Source organism: Prionailurus bengalensis, chromosome B2, assembly GCF_016509475.1.
Source record: "Prionailurus bengalensis isolate Pbe53 chromosome B2, Fcat_Pben_1.1_paternal_pri, whole genome shotgun sequence".
Lineage (NCBI taxonomy): Eukaryota > Metazoa > Chordata > Mammalia > Carnivora > Felidae > Prionailurus > Prionailurus bengalensis.
This window is the reverse complement of record NC_057349.1, coordinates 113,368,814-113,388,974: the sequence shown is the minus strand read 5'-3', so window position 1 is coordinate 113,388,974 and position 20,161 is coordinate 113,368,814. Positions and strand designations below refer to the sequence as shown.

At 38.4% G+C, this 20,161-nt stretch overlaps 1 protein-coding gene across 9 annotated transcripts in view; it reads right to left on the bottom strand.

Moving 5' to 3' along the window:
* Positions 1–20,161, bottom strand: part of NCOA7 (nuclear receptor coactivator 7) — a 163,922-nt gene that overhangs the window by 78,481 nt on the left and 65,280 nt on the right. For all 9 annotated transcript variants that reach the window (XM_043592261.1, XM_043592257.1, XM_043592262.1 and 6 more), the window contains one exon: positions 7,460–7,680. In XM_043592261.1, the coding sequence (XP_043448196.1) occupies positions 7,460–7,680 (221 nt within the window). The remainder of the gene's footprint in view (positions 1–7,459; positions 7,681–20,161) is intronic.

Here is a 20,161-nt window from a genome sequence, read left to right as displayed (position 1 = left end):
GAGACCGAGATTATAAGGCTAAGAGAGACAAGTCAGACAGAGAAACACAAATACCATGATTCACTCATATATGCAATTTAAAAAACAAAACAAGCAGAGAAAAAAAAACAGAGGGGAGGGGCCAGAGAATGGGTTAGGTAGATGATGGGGATTAAGGAATGCACTTGAGGTGAGCACAGAGTGATATATGGAAGTGTTAAATTACTATATTGTGCACCTGAAACTAATGTAACACTGTAGTTACCTGAAATTAAAAACTTAAAGCAAGAGGGGCGCCTGGGTGGCACAGTCGGTTAAGCGTCCGACTTCAGCCAGGTCACGATCTCGCGGCCCGTGAGTTCGAACCCCGTGTCAGGCTCTGGGCTGATGGCTCAGAGCCTGGAGCCTGTTTCCGATTCTGTGTCTCCTTCTCTCTGTGCCCCTCCCCTGTTCATGCTCTGTCTCTCTCTGTCCCAAAAAAAATAAATAAATGTTGAAAAAAAAAATAAGAACAAAGTAACAAAATAATAAACAAAACAATGCAATATTAGTCACTGTAGTTAAATCTTCTAATATGCACATGACTGGTTCCTTAGGGTGAATTTCTACAACACAGTTGTTGGGCCAAAGAGTATGGAAATGGTAAGTCTCTTGATAAAAATGGTTATTGCCTTCCAGAAAGATGTGACCACATTACTCTCCCACTATCAATGTATTAGAGCATTTTTCTTTTGCACCTCCCCCAGTACACTTCTAATTTGATTTTTCTAAATCACTTAAGCTGAAAAAAATCACTGACCATATGTAATCTGATCTATTGTCCTTTTCTCAGCCCAAATCACAGTTGGATATTTCTCTTACATTGAGATTTCTCCTAATACAAATGTGATATTACAGATCAATTAGGGAACAAGATGTAGATTAAACAGATTATAATAGGACTAGACTCAGCTCTAGCTCCTAGTACAACAGGTTTTTTTAAAACACAGCTGCTTGGTTCAGTGATTATACTTTTTGCTTCAACAACAACAAGAATTGATTATAATATACTACGTTAATGGGAGTGTTGGAGTTGTGAGAGGAAAAGGAAGGAGTGTCCCTTGATCACTGTCAGGTTTAAGAGCTCGGGGATTGGGGGAAATGGGTAAATGTTGACCAAAGAATGCAAACTTCCAGTTTGGTGATCATAGTTAATAATACTATATTGTGTATCTGAAAGTTGCTGAGAGTGGATCTTAAATGTTCTCACCACAAAAACGAAATGGTAATTATGTGACCTATGGAGGTGTTAGCTAAAGCTATAGTGGCAATAGTCTTGCAATATATACACACACGCATCAAGTCAACATTCCGTATACTTTAAATTTATACAAAGTTACGTCAATTTTATCTCAGAAAGCTGAAAAAAATATACCTTTTTATATTCATGCTTTATTTTTTTTAAGTTTTTATATTTATGCGTTTAACTATATTTGAAATGGTTATATCTTTTCAATTTTATGTTTAATTAGTTGTAATGCTCACCACCAATTCTTTCATAAAATGACTTTCATTCTTGAGGACTAGATTGTGATAGAGTCCTCAGGGGGAAAAAAAAGTCTCTCCCACTCAGTAACTCTGTTTAGGAAAGGTATGACATAAATGGTATGTTTCTCAGATTTAGTATGCCTGAGAATGTCCTGTTGTCTTTGAGCTTGAAAAACAGCTTTTACTTCACAACTATGAAGATTTCATTCCTTTGGTGTTCACCGCTGTGAAGTCTGTGCCTGACTCTCTTTGTTCCTTTGTAGGTAACATTTTTTATAAAGGTTGTTTTTACCATTTATGTGTCACCTGTGAACATCTGCCATAGTTTCTCTACATGCTGAAGACTCCTTCCTCATTCTGCCTAAATATGGTGAGCTCTTTTGATTTCTAAAGTCAGGTATGAAAGCATTCTTCTTTCACTGTGTTGGATTACTGCTTCTTTTCCCATTGTTTTGATTCTTCGCCAAGAACACCTTTGATTGTTAGACTCTTTGCTCAAACCTCGCCCCTGTCATCTGCCCTCATCATTTACATTCCTTCCTCAACAACTTGTGCACTCTGGGGCCATTTGTCAGGTTTGTCCTGTGCACCTAGGTTTTCATGGTATGACTTCACTTAAACATTAATCTAACTTCCCTGATGGGCCCAAGAAGCACAGGCCTAATTACTTCCATCCTAATAATATCAATTTATTTTATACCCAAGTCCCTTAAGTCTCTATATTCTGCCTGATTAAAAACAAACAAACACATTATTTCTTGACATTCTCTTTCCACATTAAAGTCCATTTTAATCCTTTATTGTATGATTCTTTGGGCTCTAAACTACCAGAATGATCATTACCTTGGAATAGAAGGCAACACTATTAAATGTTGCGGCTTGACCTACTTTTATATTTGGAAATTCATTTCTCATAATAACATAACTTTGGCTTTCAGAACTTGTTACATGAAACAAAGAGAAATGACATACAGGAAATATTCATACATGTGGTTAGAAAAAGTCTACAAAAACATAATCTGTGTCAGGAAATGTGTCAGGATTGAATTGTGGGAAATAATTCAGCAATTGCTAATGTTCATGTTGTAGCAAAACCCAAAAACATTTAAAAAGGAAAAGTAGAAAGTTTCACTCATTATTTTATTCTTATTAAGTTTCTTTTCAATTCAGGAGGAAAAACTATGATTTGAATGATTAATACAAACATGACAGGTTTATTATTGAAAGCTAGATTGATTCTCAACACTGCAGGTTCTCTCTGAATAAATCTTCGACCATGCAATCACAAAGTGCCTATAGTCTTACTTAAGTGTTTTCTTTTTGCTAAAATAACTTCTCAATTCTCTTAAAATATCTATTTCACTGCAGTATTTTTAAAAATTAAAACTTTTATGCTAAAACACTACAAAATTACGAAAATATACTTTATTCCAATTTAGGCTTGCCTCCCATATTTGTAAAATTTCTCCATCTTTTTCAAATTTTACATCTGCATACCTGTGTTTCAGTTAAATAACTTTCCTACTGAGGATATTACCCACTTTGAATATTCCCATTCCTATCTCCACTTTCACAGAAGCAAGGATGTGCATTATCCTAAGACTAAAGAATAACGTATTCCTTTAATATAGAAGAATTTAATGATATAATTCATGCCATCAAATATATTTTGATACTGTAATATGGACCAGACAAAAGATACATATGTACACATCTAATAAGATGCATGATTATCAAACAATTCCTTAAGAGTTCACATAAATAAATATAAGTTTAAAAAGAGTCACATGCATCAGCAAATATAAGTGCAAGCACAGAAGAGTTGACTTCATATATTCTAGAAGCTTTGGGGCAGTATTTTTTTTGGATGTTGACCCTGTGCCATGTGCTACACTGGGTACTGGATCTAGATTTATCTGATACCATCTGCCTCAATGTAATTAATTCACTTCCTTCTCCAACTCCCCTCTGAGAAACAAAACAGTTTTAGAATTGCACCAATTTGTTACAATGGGGCAACTACAATGACTCAATCTTTCCATAACATCTTTTATAGGAATCTAACTGTTGCATTCTTGTAACTGTCAGGGGATAGCAATGAATTGTTACCCAAGGCTCACATGAGGCATAGATAAATCTAATTTAACAAATAAAAACATTATTTTGTCAAAATATGCTTCCTTATTAGGTAGATGTTAGCAATGTAGAGATACCTACAGAAAGTTACTATTTTCCTTCTTTATTGATTATAGAACTTCAAATTTGTCTAATGTTCTTTTTGCAAAGCCCTTGGGTTTACTCTATTATATTATTCAGTTTCTATATTTTATTACTAACACTGAAAATAAATATAAAATGTGTAATATGTAAAAAAAATTAAGAAAACAAAACTCTCTTGCAACTTTTGTACTCAGAGAAAACGATTATCAACATACTGTTTATAGGTCCTTCCACTCTGTTTATTATTTGTCATCCATTAACTTTTTGTGTTGATTCTGTATGTTCCCTGTTAACTTCTGTGACATGTGTGGGTTATGTTACACCTGTGAGTAGCAAATTACAGGCTTTTCACCTGAAATCTAGGCCCGTCTAGACAAATCCACTTAGTACCTCAAAAACATCTCCAAACACAAACACACTGAATTCTTTTTTCCTTCGTAAATTTTCCAGTTTGTCTGTTCTGGACTCTGTTCTTTTTCTCCTTCACACACTAGAATGATCACCAAATACTGCTGATTCTATGAGCAAAATATCTCCTCAAGGGGCCCTTTCCCCTCTGCCCCAGTCTCTAGCCAGTATTACTTGCCTTCAGGCTCATTTCTACCCAATGTCCTCAGATTTATCATCTTAAAACACACAATTGGGGAGTTCCCCCAATAGCTCCCTACTGATTACAGAAAAGTCCAAATCCTTAGTGTAGCTGACAAGAACCCATTTTAGTGTCTGTTCTCCCCAGGCGAGAGCCACCAGAAGAAGTAGAAATGGGATTACTCTTGATTTGAGACCTACTGCTCCACCTAGTGGTACAGAATAACATCTAGGGATGGGAGTCTAGGGAATATGCCAGGTCAGCCCTATAAGATCAAGCAAACCTGCCAACAGGGGTGTTTGTCTTCTAGAGACTGATGTGAAAAGGGACAAAGAACTCTGGAATTCAATGGCCATCTAGTGGTTTTCTGTTAGCACTGAATTCTCCTAGGGAAATGCCCCAAACCTCCAAACCAGTTATCATTACCATTCTTAAGAGAAAATGAAAAGCCATGATTGCATCTCTTTACTTATTGCTACCAAATAAAAGCACAGAATAATTCTGACCCAACTATTGCACTGCCACCTATATCCTTCCAGAATTTTCATGAACTCAAACTGAAACAGTATACATTCATCTATGTATTAATTCATACACTCCATGCAAATTTAAAGAGCACCTGTAACTCAGATACTACACAAAGCTAATGACACAGGGTCAAAGTGACGATAGCCTATAAATAGGAAATCAGACAAATAAATCCATGACAAGAGTGCCGAACAAGAGTCTAAGCTGGCCACGGACAGGTAGGGCTTCCTGAGGTGATTTTGTGGTCAAGTGAGAGTTGGTTAGGTAAAGAGCAGAGTGAAGGGTACTGTTTCAGATTTAAAGGATTACACATGCAACAGAGAGCAGCACATTAAAAGCTGTCCCAGCACAGCATCCACAGCACAGCATCATGACTAAAAGAAACCTCAATCAATAGGAATCCACCAGCCTCTTTCAGGGAAACCCTACAAAGCAAAATGTCTCTGCTTGAAAAAACTTCTTAAGCAACTGCATTTACAATAAAGATGAAAAAAGATAATATTTAAGCTGCACAACTATTTAAAGCCACACATTTTCAAGTGTCCATTTTGCACGAGTCATATGTAAAAGAAGATGAGAAATGCAATTTCTCTTAATCCTCTTCCTCTTTTTGGAAATAAGGGATAATACTCAACACTTTAAATTTAAAAGGGAAGTCTACTAGTCACGAAGAAGTTTATTCAATAGGTGACGTGCTTTTTATAAAATCCTAAATGGCTAGAGATTAAAAGCATCCATTAAGCTATGTAATACATGATATAATGAGATTATAATCAATACATGATAGAATCACATGTGGCCTGCTACAAACCACATACTTTGCACTGCAGATACCTCATCTGTCTCTGTTGGAGAAATGTCTGCCCAGTCACATTTATTACCACTGCAAAGGGAGCCCCTTATATCTTTGATGAGCACAGCCAGAAAGTTATATTAAGATGGAGACAAGATATGCCTCCCAGAAAATTTGGCATTAATTGTGACCAAATTTGGGGCCCTTGGGAGAAGTCTCTGCTACAAGAGCACATTTCATATAGTGTAATGCACCCTGTTCTCAGAGACCCCATCGTCTCTCTCTCTTAGCCTAGCAGTCTTAACTACCCTGTAACCTGTATGCCACATCAAGTTTTGGCTCTCAGTTCCCTTTCTTTTCGGAACATACCCCAGGCCTGCATGTGTGAGATGGGTGATCCCGGTAAAGCGGGATTATCACCTCCATTACGCTGGCTATGCTACTTTTGTTGACGCAGTTTCAGATGCAATGAATATTCTGAGAAACTCTATAATATTGCAGACTCATTTTAACATTCCCCTTAACTAAAGGTGCCTGTTTGGCTCAGCTGGTGAAGCATGCAAGTCTTGATCTCGGGGTCATGAATTCAAGCCCCACACTGGGCATAGGTTACTTAAAAAAAAAAAAATCCCCTCAACTAAAACTAAGTCATGGTCTTTTTTTTTTTTTTAAACTGATGGATGCTAGACCACGTCTCCACCATTTTCTACTGCCCAGCTGATGCCACATAGTACAGGCATGTCTAGCAACACATTTAAGGATATGTTTATATACCTTAAGAAAAGCATTTCCCATACAAGGTAAGTGACCAGCCATTAGATAGATACTTATTAGGGCACACTAGGTGCTGGAGGCTGGGAACCCAAAGTTAAATGAGACACACCAACATTATGCCACTGTCATCCTTTACCCAAGATTATGTATATAAAACAAGGATGAACGGTACCTTGTAGCTCTCAATAAACTGTTATTTATTAACAGTTAACAATAAACTGTTATTGTTATTATTAGGATGACAATCATAAGTTATATGTCAATATTCTTTTATTTTAAAAAAATTTTTTTTAATGTTTATTTTTGAGAGAGAGAGAGTGAGACAGAGCGTGAGCAGGGGAGGGGCGGAGAGAGAGAGATAGAATCCGAAGCAGGCTCCAGGCTCTGAGCTGTCAGCACAGAGCCAGATGTGGGGTTCAAACCATGAACCACGAGAATATGACCTGAGCTGAAGTCGAATGCCCAACCGACTGAGCCACCCAGGCGCCCCTATCAATATTCTTTTAAAAACTATGACAGGGGCGCCTGGGTGGCGCAGTCGGTTAAGCGTCCGACTTCAGCCAGGTCACGATCTTGCGGTCCGTGAGTTCGAGCCTCGCATCAGGCTCTGGGCTGATGGCTCAGAGCCTGGAGCCTGTTTCCGATTCTGTGTCTCCCTCTCTCTCTGCCCCTCCCCCGTTCATGCTCTGTCTCTCTCTGTCCCAAAAATAAATAAAAACGTTGAAAAAAAATTAAAAAAAAAAAAAAAACTATGACAGACTTTTAAAATGAAAATACTGGGGCGCCTGGGTGGCTCAGTTGGTTGAGCGTCCGACTTCGGCTCAGGTCGTGATCTCACAGCTCGTGAGTTTCAGCCCCCTGTTGGGCTCTGTGCTGACAGCTCAGAGCCTGGAGGCTGCTTCAGATTCTGTGTCTCCCTCTCTCCCTGCCCCTAACCACTTGCATTCTGTCTCCATCTCTTTCAAAAATAAATAAACATTAAAATTTTAAAAATAAAATAAAATAATGAAATAAAATGAAAAGACTACCAGATTGCCATCAATACTCACCAGTACTATAATATCTCTTCAGTTCTGTACGCCTGATCTCCTTTAACTGATTATTTTTTCTCTTTTTTTTCTCATCAGTAATATATTCCTCTTCCACAGCAATGTTGCATTTGTCTTGTTCTAAAATGACTGCTTTTGCATCCTCTTTTCCAGTGTGGGTCCTTGTAGCAATAGCTGAGGCTGTCTCTGCATTTTGTTTGGCCTGTTTTTTCTTTTTCAATCTAGGAATGAGGGAAAAAAGGAAAAACACTGAAGAAAGAAATGATTTTCTAGGAGAAATTATATTAGTTTCATTCTGTTGGGCTTTGAAAAACTACTTAACTGATATAGAAAACACTTTATATTTCTGTTAATCACATTTTCCTCTTACTGTCTTCTTTTCTAATCACTTAAAAATTCTTATTACATGGAGTCCTGGAGTATTTCCTCAATCTTATATCCTCAGTACTTACATCTCAGAAAATTATTAGGAAATCTTCCAGGCCTGGGGGAAGACTAGATTCTAAATGTTGAACATGTTTTTAAATCAAAATATACAGTTGCCATGTTTGAAGTGTTACATTAAAAAAAGAGAGAGACGGGCCCCCTGGGTGGCTCAGTCGATTGAGCGTCCGACTTCGGCTCAGGTCATGATCTCAGGGTCCATGGGCCTGAGCCCTGTGTTGGGCTCTGTGCTGACAGCTTGGAGCCTGGAGCCTGCTTTGGCTTCTGTGTTTCCCTCTCTCTTTGACCCTCCCCCAATTCATGCTCTCTCTCTTTCCCCCCAAAGTAAATAAACATTAAAAAAATTTTTTTTAATTACAAAAATAAATAGAGAGAGAGAGTTTCAGGTTTTCAATGGTACCTTTGGACTGATGGGCAAACACATCTGTAAGAATAAATCCTTTATAACTGATTCACACACTGAATGTAGAACTTTGGCAAGCTGGCTCAGGTCCAAGCAATTCTTTTCCTTTATACATAGATGCTAGTGGTACCGAAGAAAGAGCTGCATTTCCAGAGACAGAAAATGCCATAATGACAATATATATAGTTATCATTATCATTACTAATATCAGAGCTGACTGATACATTAGTTAACATATTTGATGTTTTCAATTCCTTACTAACTCAAAGATGTGTAAGAGATGAAGTTTATCATAATTTGCTGAGATCCAATAACTCAAAATATTTTCCAACTGAGGTATCACTGTAATTAATTGATGTGTCACTCTGTACTTACCAGGCCTTCTGAAGAATGCTTTTACCTTACCAGAATATAAAGAACAAGGGTCCTGGCCTCTACTATACATGGCAGTCTGCTCCAGTGTAAATATTTTTAATTAGGACTCTTTTTGCTCCCTTTCTGTTTACACACAGTCACTATCTCTGACACATACAGGTCTATTTCCTTTGCTATCTGGAGCACTTATACAATTCAATGTTGGGCAAGGATAAAGAAATGTTTTGGGAGAAAAATGAAATACCCGCAGGAATAATACAGGGACTAAGGTTAGATTTTATGCTTCTTTGCTTTGTGACATCGAACAAATCCATTTAACAGTTTGGAGAGGTCCCTCACTGAGGCCTCGCTATTTAATTGGGTCTGATTGAGAGAATATGTGTCAACATGCAACACAAATAAACAAACAGTAATAGTAAAATATCCCCTCACATCATCACATAATGACATGAGAACTAAGCATGGTGAGATACATAATACATTCAGCTTTTGAGATAAACTCTCATATTCCAACAAAATATTTCAACTAGGCTGTAATTCATTGAACACTTAGCAAGCAGTCATGTCCTTAGACTCTAGCTGGCTAATAAATAAGCATATGGCCTAGGAGAAAGGACAGTTGGGCAAAAATCACAGATGCACATACTCCCCATCTCTTAGTTTAGCTATCTTTTTATGTTTACTTGTTAAACAAACCACAAACAAAACCAAACTGGAGATTCATAAAAAGGAGTTCTATTCAGTAGACATGTTTTTATTTTCTAACTTCAGATTCTAAATTTTTTTTTTCTGGTAAGAGCCAGTAGTTCTTCACAATGTTGAGTCAGATAATGTTCCTAATAAAACAATTTCTCTCTCGATCAAGATTATTATATGTGAGGCTGAAATTAGTATGCAGTAACCTAGACATCATGAAGAGATTAGCACTTTGCTTAGGGAGGTCTATGCAAAGAGCTGATCTCTGTATCCAAAAAGCTGGCTATGAATGGGCTGATCTTCTTCTGATATACTGGCTTCTCAAAAACATGCTTGAGATGAACCTTACTGACACTTCCAAAAATCATTCCTTCCAGGAGGAGAGAAAAGAGGTGTTAAAAATTAATTCTACACAGCCTGAGATATGTTGCTTGTTCCTCTTCTGGATTTTTCCACTTTAGGTTGATGTAAATGTCCTCATTTCACAGTCCCCATGATAATTAAACTCACTCAGATCTAGGGCACATGTTTTGATGAACAGCAGCACTCTTTGGGGACATCTCATTAGAGACTGATTTTCACACGTGGAAATAACAAAATGGGATACACTGTTTTATTCATTTGCCCCTTTTCTGCACAGACCATTAATGTCAACACATAGAGCCAAAAGTAATTGTTTAAAGAAAAAATGCTAGGAAACAGCAATACCAAACTTGTTTAACAGAAAACAGAATACAATTTAATACTTCACCAGTTTTACAATCAGCTACATCTTTTGTTTTGACTAGAGTACTCATGAGAATTTATTTCTCTGGAGTTTATCAACATGGTTAGAACATTCTGATCTTATAACTGGAAATCGGATGTGAGTTTGGGAAGCCCACTGTAAATTCTTTCTTCAAAGCATGGAAGTACATTTTTAACCCCGTGCCTAAGAGGGAAAAACTGCCATCCGATGTCTGTGGTACAGTTAATACTCTTCCAACGTTCCTGTTTAGGCCTTCTCTGTTGTTCTGCAGGTCAATATCCTATCATGGTAAGACATGCTCACAATAGGGTTTTGTTATCACTAAATTAAACTGAAAACAGAAGGTTACACAAGAACATAAACGAAGCTTTTTTTAATGACACCAAATGTACAGTTATTCATTTTGTGGACCAAAAAAAATACTTAGCAAATCATCTTTTATTTTTTTAAAGATTTGTGGGGTTTCTAAAAAAAATGTTTGCTTATTTATTTATTTTGAGAGAGAGAGAGCGCATGCATGCAAGGTGGGTATGGGCAGAGAGAGAGAATCTGAAGCAGGCTCCGAGCTGCTGTGGGGCTTCAACCCCAGGAACCAAGAGATCATGGCCTGAGCTGAGATCAAGAGTTGGATACCTAACCCACTGAGCCACCCTGGAGCCGCACTTGGCAAATCATCTTAAGCATATGAATGACTGTAAACAATGAGACATATTTAAATTTGATGGCTCTGAATATGAGTCCAAAACCCCACTTTTATTTTGTTATGCTGCAATTATCTTTCTTTAAAGAGATCATAATTACATTAAACAAAAAATTTTTAATGTTTATTTTTGAGAGAGAGAGATACAGAGCGTGAGTGGGGGAGGGGCAGACAGAGAGGGAGACACAGAATCTGAAGCAGGTACCAGGCTCTGAGCTGTCAGCACAGAGCCCCACGCAGGGCTTGAACCCACAAACCGTGAGATCATGACCTGAGCTGAAGTCAGATGGTTAACTGACTGAGCCACTCAGATGCCCCACATAAAACAAATTTTACTACTCAGTCTCTTCCCACTACTAAAACCAAGCCCTGTCAATTCTGTTTCCTAAATCTTTCCTTCTCAAATTCATCTTCTCTTCTTGATCTCTGCTGCCACTAAATCATTTCAGGTTTTCATCATCTCTCTGGACTATTTTTGACAAGATATTCTTTGTTTTATTGTAAAAATTATACTTGTTCATATTCAAAAATATTAAAAATCCAGAAAGGTAAAAAAGAATAAAACTTAAATGAAATGTTACCACTAAGAAGCAACCACTGTTTGGGAGAGATAACAGCAAATCCAGAAGCTGGAGAAATCACACCTTCCCCGAGGGCAGAAGAATGAGGCAGTATGGCTCCGCTGTCTTGACCCTGGGCTCTTCTTTGTACCTTCCCTACCATAAAGGAATATTAAAGGACTTATTCTGGAATCTCTTGGCTTTTTTTTTATTAAAATTGTGTGCACCTGTAGGGCACATGCACACCTCACTTTTCCCTGCTAGCACCCAACCCAGAGTTAGCAGACTTAAGAAATAAACAAGGTGATATTGCTAAAGAAAGCATTTTTAGTAGCTGGATTAAAAAACTGTTTTCTCTGAAGCATTTTCCTTTACTAAAGGAAGTAAGCTCAGGGTTCTGGCAACAATCAGAGGCAGGGCCTTGAGCAAGTTCCTTGCTTTGTCTCTGCAGGGCTCCTCTGTCGCTTGCCCACATCCAGTGGAATGAAACAAAAAGGCATGGAATGATGAGAGAGGGCTTTCTTTAGCACCAGAGTGGAAGCTTCACAAAGGCAGGGATGTGTCTAGGTTTTGTTAAAATGCCAAACTCCCAGGGCCTCTCCATGGTACACATTAGGTGCTCAGTAAGTATTTCTTGAATGGATGAGCAAACTTGAATATGTTCTGATTTGGTTGAGATCTGCTTTCCTAGTAGGAACATGCCATTTCACAGTCTTCTTAATTAGCAGCATGTTGTCAAAAGTAAACTCACATCTCCTTATTAATCTCACTTGATTTAAAAACAAAATACAGGGGCTCTTGAGTGGCTCAGTCAGTTAGGCATCCGAATTCGGCTCAGGTCATGATCTCACGGTTCATGGGTTCAGGCCCCACTGTCGAGCTCTGTGCTGACAGCTCAGAGCCTGGAGCCTGTTTCAGATGCTGTGTCTCCCTCTCTCTCTGCTACTCCCCCACTCATGTTCTGTCTCTCTCTCTCTCTCTCTCTCTCTCTCTCTCTCTCTGTCTCTCTCAAAACCAAAAATAAACATTAAAAGAAAAATAAAAAAAAGAAAAGAAAATACATTAGCCACATATAATTTAAAATGTATTAAACGATAGGGGCACCCAGGTGGCTCAGTGGGTTAAGCGTCTGACTCTTGGTCTCAGCTCAGGTCATGATTTCGCGATTCGTGTGTTCAAGCCCCCATTTTGGGCTCTGTGCTAACAGTGTGGAGCCTGCTTAAGATACTCTCTCTGTCTCTGTCTCTCTCTCTCCCCTACACTCTCTCGCTTCCTTGCTCTCTCTCTTGTGAGTGCTCTCTCCCTCTCAAAATAAATAAACTTTAAAAATAACTAACTAAAGTGTATTAAACTATAGAGTTCTTTAATTAATATTAAATTAGTTCTATCTGACTCTTTCCCTAATTCCACAGTTCCAGGTCCATGTGCTTCTGTGGTAAGTGCCATAGACATAGATATCTAGCACTGCATTGTCCAATATGGTAACTATGAGCCAGCCACTTGTGATTATTAGTTTAATTAAAATTAAATAAAAATTTAAGATTCAGTTCTTTAGTTGCAAGAGCCACATTTCAAGAGCTTAACAGACTAGTGGGTACTGTAGTGAGTGATAAACATATAGAACATTTCTATCATTACAGAAAGTATTGGATAGTACTGACTTACAACTACTGATTCAACAGTCAGCCCTATTAGCAAGAGACTAAGGAAAGAGCGAAGATAGATATCATTTAATATTTAGACATTTAGTATATGCATAGGGCATGTCAACAAGGGTACACATAAAAAAAACAGTAAAGTGAGTTTCTGGCAAGAGTTAGTGGCTGGGGGGAAAGAGAGTAAGAAAAATTACTTTTCATTGTGTTCTGTTTTGTACCTTTTGGATTTTACACTGTGTATAATAGTCAGAAAAATATATTTTTGAAGTAGTTTTTGAAGTCTCTTCCCTATGATAAGAATAGTTTAACCCATACTGCCAAATTTTAAAAATCAAGTTTTACTTTTTTAAGAAGATTATTACAGAAAGTTTGAAAGAGGTTTTTCTAACAGAAACTACTACTGAGTTGACTAATGAACGAGACACCGTGCTATGTACTTTATAAATATCATCCCAGCCTCACAAAAGCCCAACGAGGCAGGCAATCTTATCTCCCTGTTACACAGAAGAAAAGGAAGGCTATGGAAACTTAGGGCCATTTCCCAAGGTCACAGGGCACAGTTAACTGGTAAAGCAGGAATTCACAAAGCCAGATGTGAGTCAATAACCTCAGGGCCTCCCCAGTCCACTCCTACAATGCTAAGGCACCTACGTATATCTTGACTTCAAAATAAAATTCACTGGGTTTTGGAAATTCTACGAACCATTTGAGGGAGAAGTGCCTGGCAATCTGGTGGGCCGAGAACATGCTTGCAGGAAGGAAAGATTTCAATTCTGGGCTTGGCTCTCCATGTAATCTGCTATGACCTTCTTTGAAAATATGATAAACCCTCTAGCACTCTTCTAAAGGAAAACAAAAGCAAGAGGCTGATGACATGATTTTCAAGCTTTGGTCTGACTCCTACAGTTTACATTTAGCTGAGATTAAGAAATGTGCTCAAGCAGTTTTGAGGTTAAAAAAATCTTTTAGGGGCGTCTGGGTGGCTCAGTCGGTTAAGCGTCCGACTTCGACTCAGGTCACGATCTCAGTTTGTGAGTTCGAGCCTCGTGTCGGGCTCTGTGCTGACACCTCAGAGCCTGGAGCCTGCTTTGGACTCTGTGTCTCCTTCTGTCTCTGCCCCTACCCCACTCGTGCTCTGTCTCTCTCGTCTCTCAAAAAGAAATAAATATTTAAAATAAAAAATCCTTTTAAATCTAAGCTGAACCTTCCCAAGACTCTGCACTCCTCTGTGCTCCCTCACACCTGAGTCCATTTTCCTTCCACTGCAGCTTCCATCCTGGGAAAGTCCAGAGGCCAAGTTAGAACCACTGATATGTGAAATCACTGTATATGAACCATTCACATAAAAAGAATATTAAAAAAAAAAAGGTTCAAAAAAACCATAAGGGCAGTATAGTTGTCTTTTTGCTTTTTTAAAAAAAAATTTTGTTTTGTTTTGGTTTTATTTTCTTTGAGCACACACCTTAGTGTCTCATTTCATTCAGTTACAGCTTAAGAGGGAATGAGATTTGGTGTGTGAACTCCAGAGAATTAATGAAGAAAAGGAAGCCATACAGGAATAAAGGTTAATTCAGTATAACTTTCTAACCAAGCAATCCAATAATGGAACTGGCTGCTTCATAAAGTAGTGTTCCCCATCATTAGAAGTATTCAAGCAGGTCAGGTCCAAGTTCTGACCTCCAAAACCAAATGGGACTGCCCTGCCTATTTTTTTTTTCCAGATACAATTGACATAAACATATTAGTTTCAGGTGAACAACATAATGATTCGATATTAGTATATGCTGTGAAATGATCACCACAATAAGTCTAGTTAACATCTGTCACCTCATTGATGTAACATCTGTCACATCATTACAAAATTTTTTCTTGTGATTAGAACTTTTAAGATGTACTCTCTTAACTTTCAAATATGCAATACAGTACTATTAACTATAGCTACCATACTGTAGATTACATCCCAGGATTTATTTATTTTATGACTGGAAGTCTGTACCACTTTCACCCATTTTGCCCACCCTCCAAAATACAGTTGACCCTTGACAACACAAGGGTTAGGGCCACTGACCCCCACACAGCCAAAAATCCACATACAACTTTTCAATCCCCCAAAACCTAACTGTTAATAGCCTACTATTGACTGGAAGCCTGATAACATAAACAGTCAATTAACATATTTTATATTTTATATGTATTATATACTGTATTCTTACAATAGAGAAAAGAAAATGTTATTAAGGAAATCATAAGGAAGAGAAAATACACTTACAGTACTGTACATATTTATTGAAAGAAGTCCATGGGGGTGGCTGAGTGGTTCAAGTTGGTTAAGTGTCCTACTCTTGATTTTGTCTCAGGTCATGGTCTCACAGTTTGTAGTTTTGTGGTTTTGAGCCCCTACGTTGGGCTCCACACTGACAGGGCAAAGCCTGCTTGGGATTCTCTCTCTCTCTCTCTCTCTCTCTCTCTCTCTCTCTGCCCCTGCCCTGCTCATGCTCTCTCTCTCAAAAATAAATAAAAGGAAAGAAAGAAAGAAAAGAAAGAAAGAAAAAAAGAAAGAAAGGGAAAGGAAAGGAAAGGAAAGGAAAGGAAAGGAAAGGAAAGGAAAGGAAAGGAAGAAAGGGGGAGGGAGGGAGGGAGGGAGGGAGGGAAGGAGGAAGGAAGGAAGGAAGGAAGGAAGGAAGGAAGGAAGGAAGGAAGGAAGGGGGAGAGGGAAAGAATGGCCTCAGATGGTTTTTTGAGATGATTAAATTGAATGTGTTTTCATAAAAGGAAGGTCAGTTTTCACTTTCCACTGCAAATTTCCAACTGTGATATATGCCAAATAATATCCAACTTAAAGTCAGAGGGGGAAGACAGTTAAAAAACAAACAAACAAACAAACAAACAAAAGCACTCACTTAATGAAAGTTCTCTCTTAGAATTATGATCAAATAAAACCAAAAAGCTTAGGGGTAATCACCGGAAAAATATGTAGATGTACCTAATTCTAGTGCCACCCTTTGAGATAAACATTCTTTTTCCTCACTTTGTCTAATTTTGCCAATGAGATTCCCCCCCCCCCAAGAAAATTCATCAGTTAAAGTGGAAATATTCTGGTTGGAAAAACCAATACAGTTAGAAAAAGAGATCCTTCAACTCTGCGTTCAATAACTAGAGATATATCGTTACAGGTGAACACATATCCACATAATGGAATTTTTCTTGGCATCAAAAAAGAAACGCATTCTAATAAAGATTCATAAATAGAATGCCAATCAGGGACAGACCACAAAAGTTACCCTTTCTAGGATTTCTTTGGGCTATTTTTTTTTTCAACGTTTATTTATTTTTGGGACAGAGAGAGACAGAGCATGAACGGGGGAGGGGCAGAGAGAGAGGGAGACACAGAATCGGAAACAGGCTCCAGGCTCTGAGCCATCAGCCCAGAGCCCGACGCGGGGCTCGAACTCACAGACCGCAAGATCGTGACCTGGCTGAAGTCGGACGCTTAACCGACTGCACCACCCAGGCGCCCCTCTTTGGGCTATTAAAACAAGATGGGATCAGGAGATCTTCGGGGACTCTGCTAATCAAAGTGCAGGTGCCAGGAATGGATGCAAATTGTCACACTTTCAGAGGAGACTTAGGGTGGGTTCTTAAGGGACATTCAGAGAACCTTATACGCCCCCTCTCAGTACCGGGATGACAATGGCACTGCCACAAAATGAATGTTTACTGTGTAGAATGTTTGCCTTGTGTTTATGAAACAAGACAGGCTTTTGTTGCATATATAGATTGCCGTGTGGGAGTCTAGTTCCTTTTTCTAAGAGTCAGGATGCTGAGTCACAGCCTGAAAAAGTTACAGGGAAATCAGTGGCACTGACAACGGTAATATATAACTCGGCTATAAACTGAGGAAGGGGAGCAGAAATGGGAACATGCTTCAGGTGATAACTGTGTGGTGCGAAGAATAATCAGCAAAGTCCTGTAAATATGGTATTTAAGTCTCAGGGATTTTACTGCTTATCAATCAAGAATAAGCTGATAAATACAGCAACAAAGAACTGCACCCAAACCTGCAAATAGAAATGTTAAGTGACAAAATATAGGGGCGCCTGGGTGGCTCCGCCGGTTAAGTGTCGACTTGATTTCAGCTCAGATTATAATTACACGGTTCATGAGTTTGAGACCCATGTCAAGCCGCCTCATGTAGGGCTTCACTCGGAGCTTGCTTGGTATTACCTCTCCCTCTCTCTCTGCCCTTCTTCTGCTTACACGTGCACATGCACACCCTCTCAAAATAAAGAAGTGACAAAGCATACATTTTTAAATTTCTTTTGCTTTACAGTGGTATTATATATGCTTTATTTAACTTAATTTGGTTAAACTAACTGGCTGCATTAGTTCCCTATGTCTGCTCTAACAAATTACCACAACCTCAAGGGCTTAAAATAGCACACATTTATTCTGACAGCTCTGGAGGTCAGAAGTCCAAAATCAGCTATAGGACTGCATTCCCCACAAAGGCACTTTCCCTGCCTCTTCCAGCTTCTGGAAGCTACATTCCTTGTGGCTCCTTCCTCCAGCTTCAAAAGTCAGCAGCACAGTCTCTGGCTTACTGAATATCACCACTGCCTGCTCTGTAGTCAAATCTCCCTCTGCCTCTTTCTTAAGTGGACACTGAGACTGCATTTCAAAGCCCACCCAGATAATCCAGGATAATCCTCCTATCTTAAAATCTTTAACTTTTTCATTATCTTCAAGGTCTCTGTTGCTATGCAAGGTGACACTCACAAATCCAGGCATTAGGCCCTGGCTATCTTTGGTGGTGATCACTCAAGTCTACCTCACTGACTAAATTCACATTTGTAATATGAATTATTGTAAACTCATCATTATATCCCACGTCCAAATCATTAGTAGATCTAAGAAAAGTTCACAGCTGGCAATGAGTGGTTAATAAACATGGATTTCTAAAGCAAAACCAAAAAGTTTACTCAAGACTGCTGAAACCTCAAGGTGCAATGGAAATATCACAGACATGAGCTTTCATTTTATGTTGGGTGACCTCAAAACAGCCTCTTGGAGATAGGGATATTGGAAGGAAAATTTTAACAGGCAGGATTTCTAAAGGGTTAAATCCGATTTTCATATCTGATCACTTCAATCATTACTGAAATCAGCCTTTCACTGTTTATAATCACCTACAAAGCTGAAGAAGTCTTCCAAATATCTTCTTCTTTTATTGGAACTTCTTAGTGTGCCCAGAAACCTTTTTAAGTCAATATTTTTAAAAATATATGTATATTTTTACTCAAAACAAATCATATGGTCAGACTCCCCAGTGATGGCACTGGGATATTATTTCAACGACATACTGAAATTTCAGCATAGCAGCAATATATTTCAAGGACACGATTCCTCTAGAAAAACAGAAAAATTTTGATTTCTTGAAGCTATTTCATCAAAACAAGCAATTAATTAAAGCAGAGCTACTTGAAGTTTTCCAAGCAGAAATACAGTGATAACAGGGGTTTTGTTCTCAGATTTTAACCTAACTCCCTGCTAACTGCTTAAACTATAGAAACACGGAGGAAAAGAAAAACTAAAAAATACAGTCCTAAAAATAATCATTTTAGTATAAAAACTAATGCTTTCCAAAAAGCCTCATGAGTGAAACATAACATTTATGATCAGCAGAAATGTCTCGTTAAAGAAAACGATTTTGAGTGGCATAAAATTAGAATATGCTCTAACTCGACTTCTCACCCTCCTTCCAACTTTTAAAATATATTCTAATAATTTTCAACTGCCTCTGAATAATTTTAGACACACACATATACTTACTCTCTTATGATAATGCTATTTCAACGTTATAAATTAGAGGTGGCCTCATAACACTTCCTGTCATTATAGGTAATTTCAGAAAGAATAATGTAAATCAGGTAAAAAATCTGAAAACTTATTTTGGCAGATGCTTTCAGTTTAGTTGGTTTTCATTCAATATGCCCATTCAATTTCTTTGAAATATTTTTTCTGATTGGTGTAAACTTTCCATATCCTTGGGAAATGACATTGTTCAAAAATAGGATTCAGGGGGTGGAAGACTAGTAATACCTACTTTGAAATGTTTCCCTTCTAAAATTAGTGTTGAACTTTGAGGTTATTCATTCAACATGTAAGGGCAAACCGAAAATGGATTTTTAAAGAAAAATCTTGGCCTTGTGTCATTTTTCTGAGGGCCAATCTGGGGCGATAACCTTCTAAACTACATGGTAGTCTTGGTTGGGCTTTTCAAAAAGCTCAACTAGTGGTCATATCTAAATATACCAGTCTGCTCTTAATCATCCAAAAAGAACACCTGTGTTGTAATAACAAATAAATGCTTGGTCTTTGTCCCTCTCTGGTCTAGCACTGAACTCCTAAAAGACTTAGAATCTCCGAGCTAAGAGTATCTTTTGTATGTTAATAAAGGATTCCTTCTGTTTGTGTGGGGAACTAAGATAGGATAGGGGCTGGTCACCACGATTGGAAGGGTGGACATTTCAGCCCCACCTCCAGCCTTCTGGGGAGGAGAGAAGGGCTGGAGATTGAGTTCAATCACCCAGGCCAATAATGTAATCAATCGTGTCTATACAATGAAACTTCTGTAAAAACCTTTCGATGAGGAGTTGGAGAGCTTGGTTTGATGAACACGCTGAGATGCTAGGAGGCTGGCACTCCCAGAGAGAGCAGGGAAGCTCTGTACCATCTACTCCCACACCTTGCCCTATGCATTCTCCTCCATTGGGCAGTTTCTATGTTATACCCTTTTTAATAAACTGGTAAATGTAAACAAAGCGTTTTCCTGAGTTCGGTGAGTTGTCCTAGTGAATTGTCAAACCTGAGGAGGGATCATGGGAACTCCCAAATTTGTAGCCAAGTTGGTCAGAAGTAGGGGTTGACTGGGGATTCAGGACTTATGAATGGCATGTAAAGTGAGGGCAGTCTTGAGGGACTGAGACCTCAAACCAGTGGAGTCAGACACTAACTCAGGGAAGTTAGTGTCAGAATTGAGTTAAACAGTTGGATACCTAGTTGATGTTGAGAATCAGAGAACGCCAGACTCTAGACTTTGCCAATCTTGATGTGCCAAT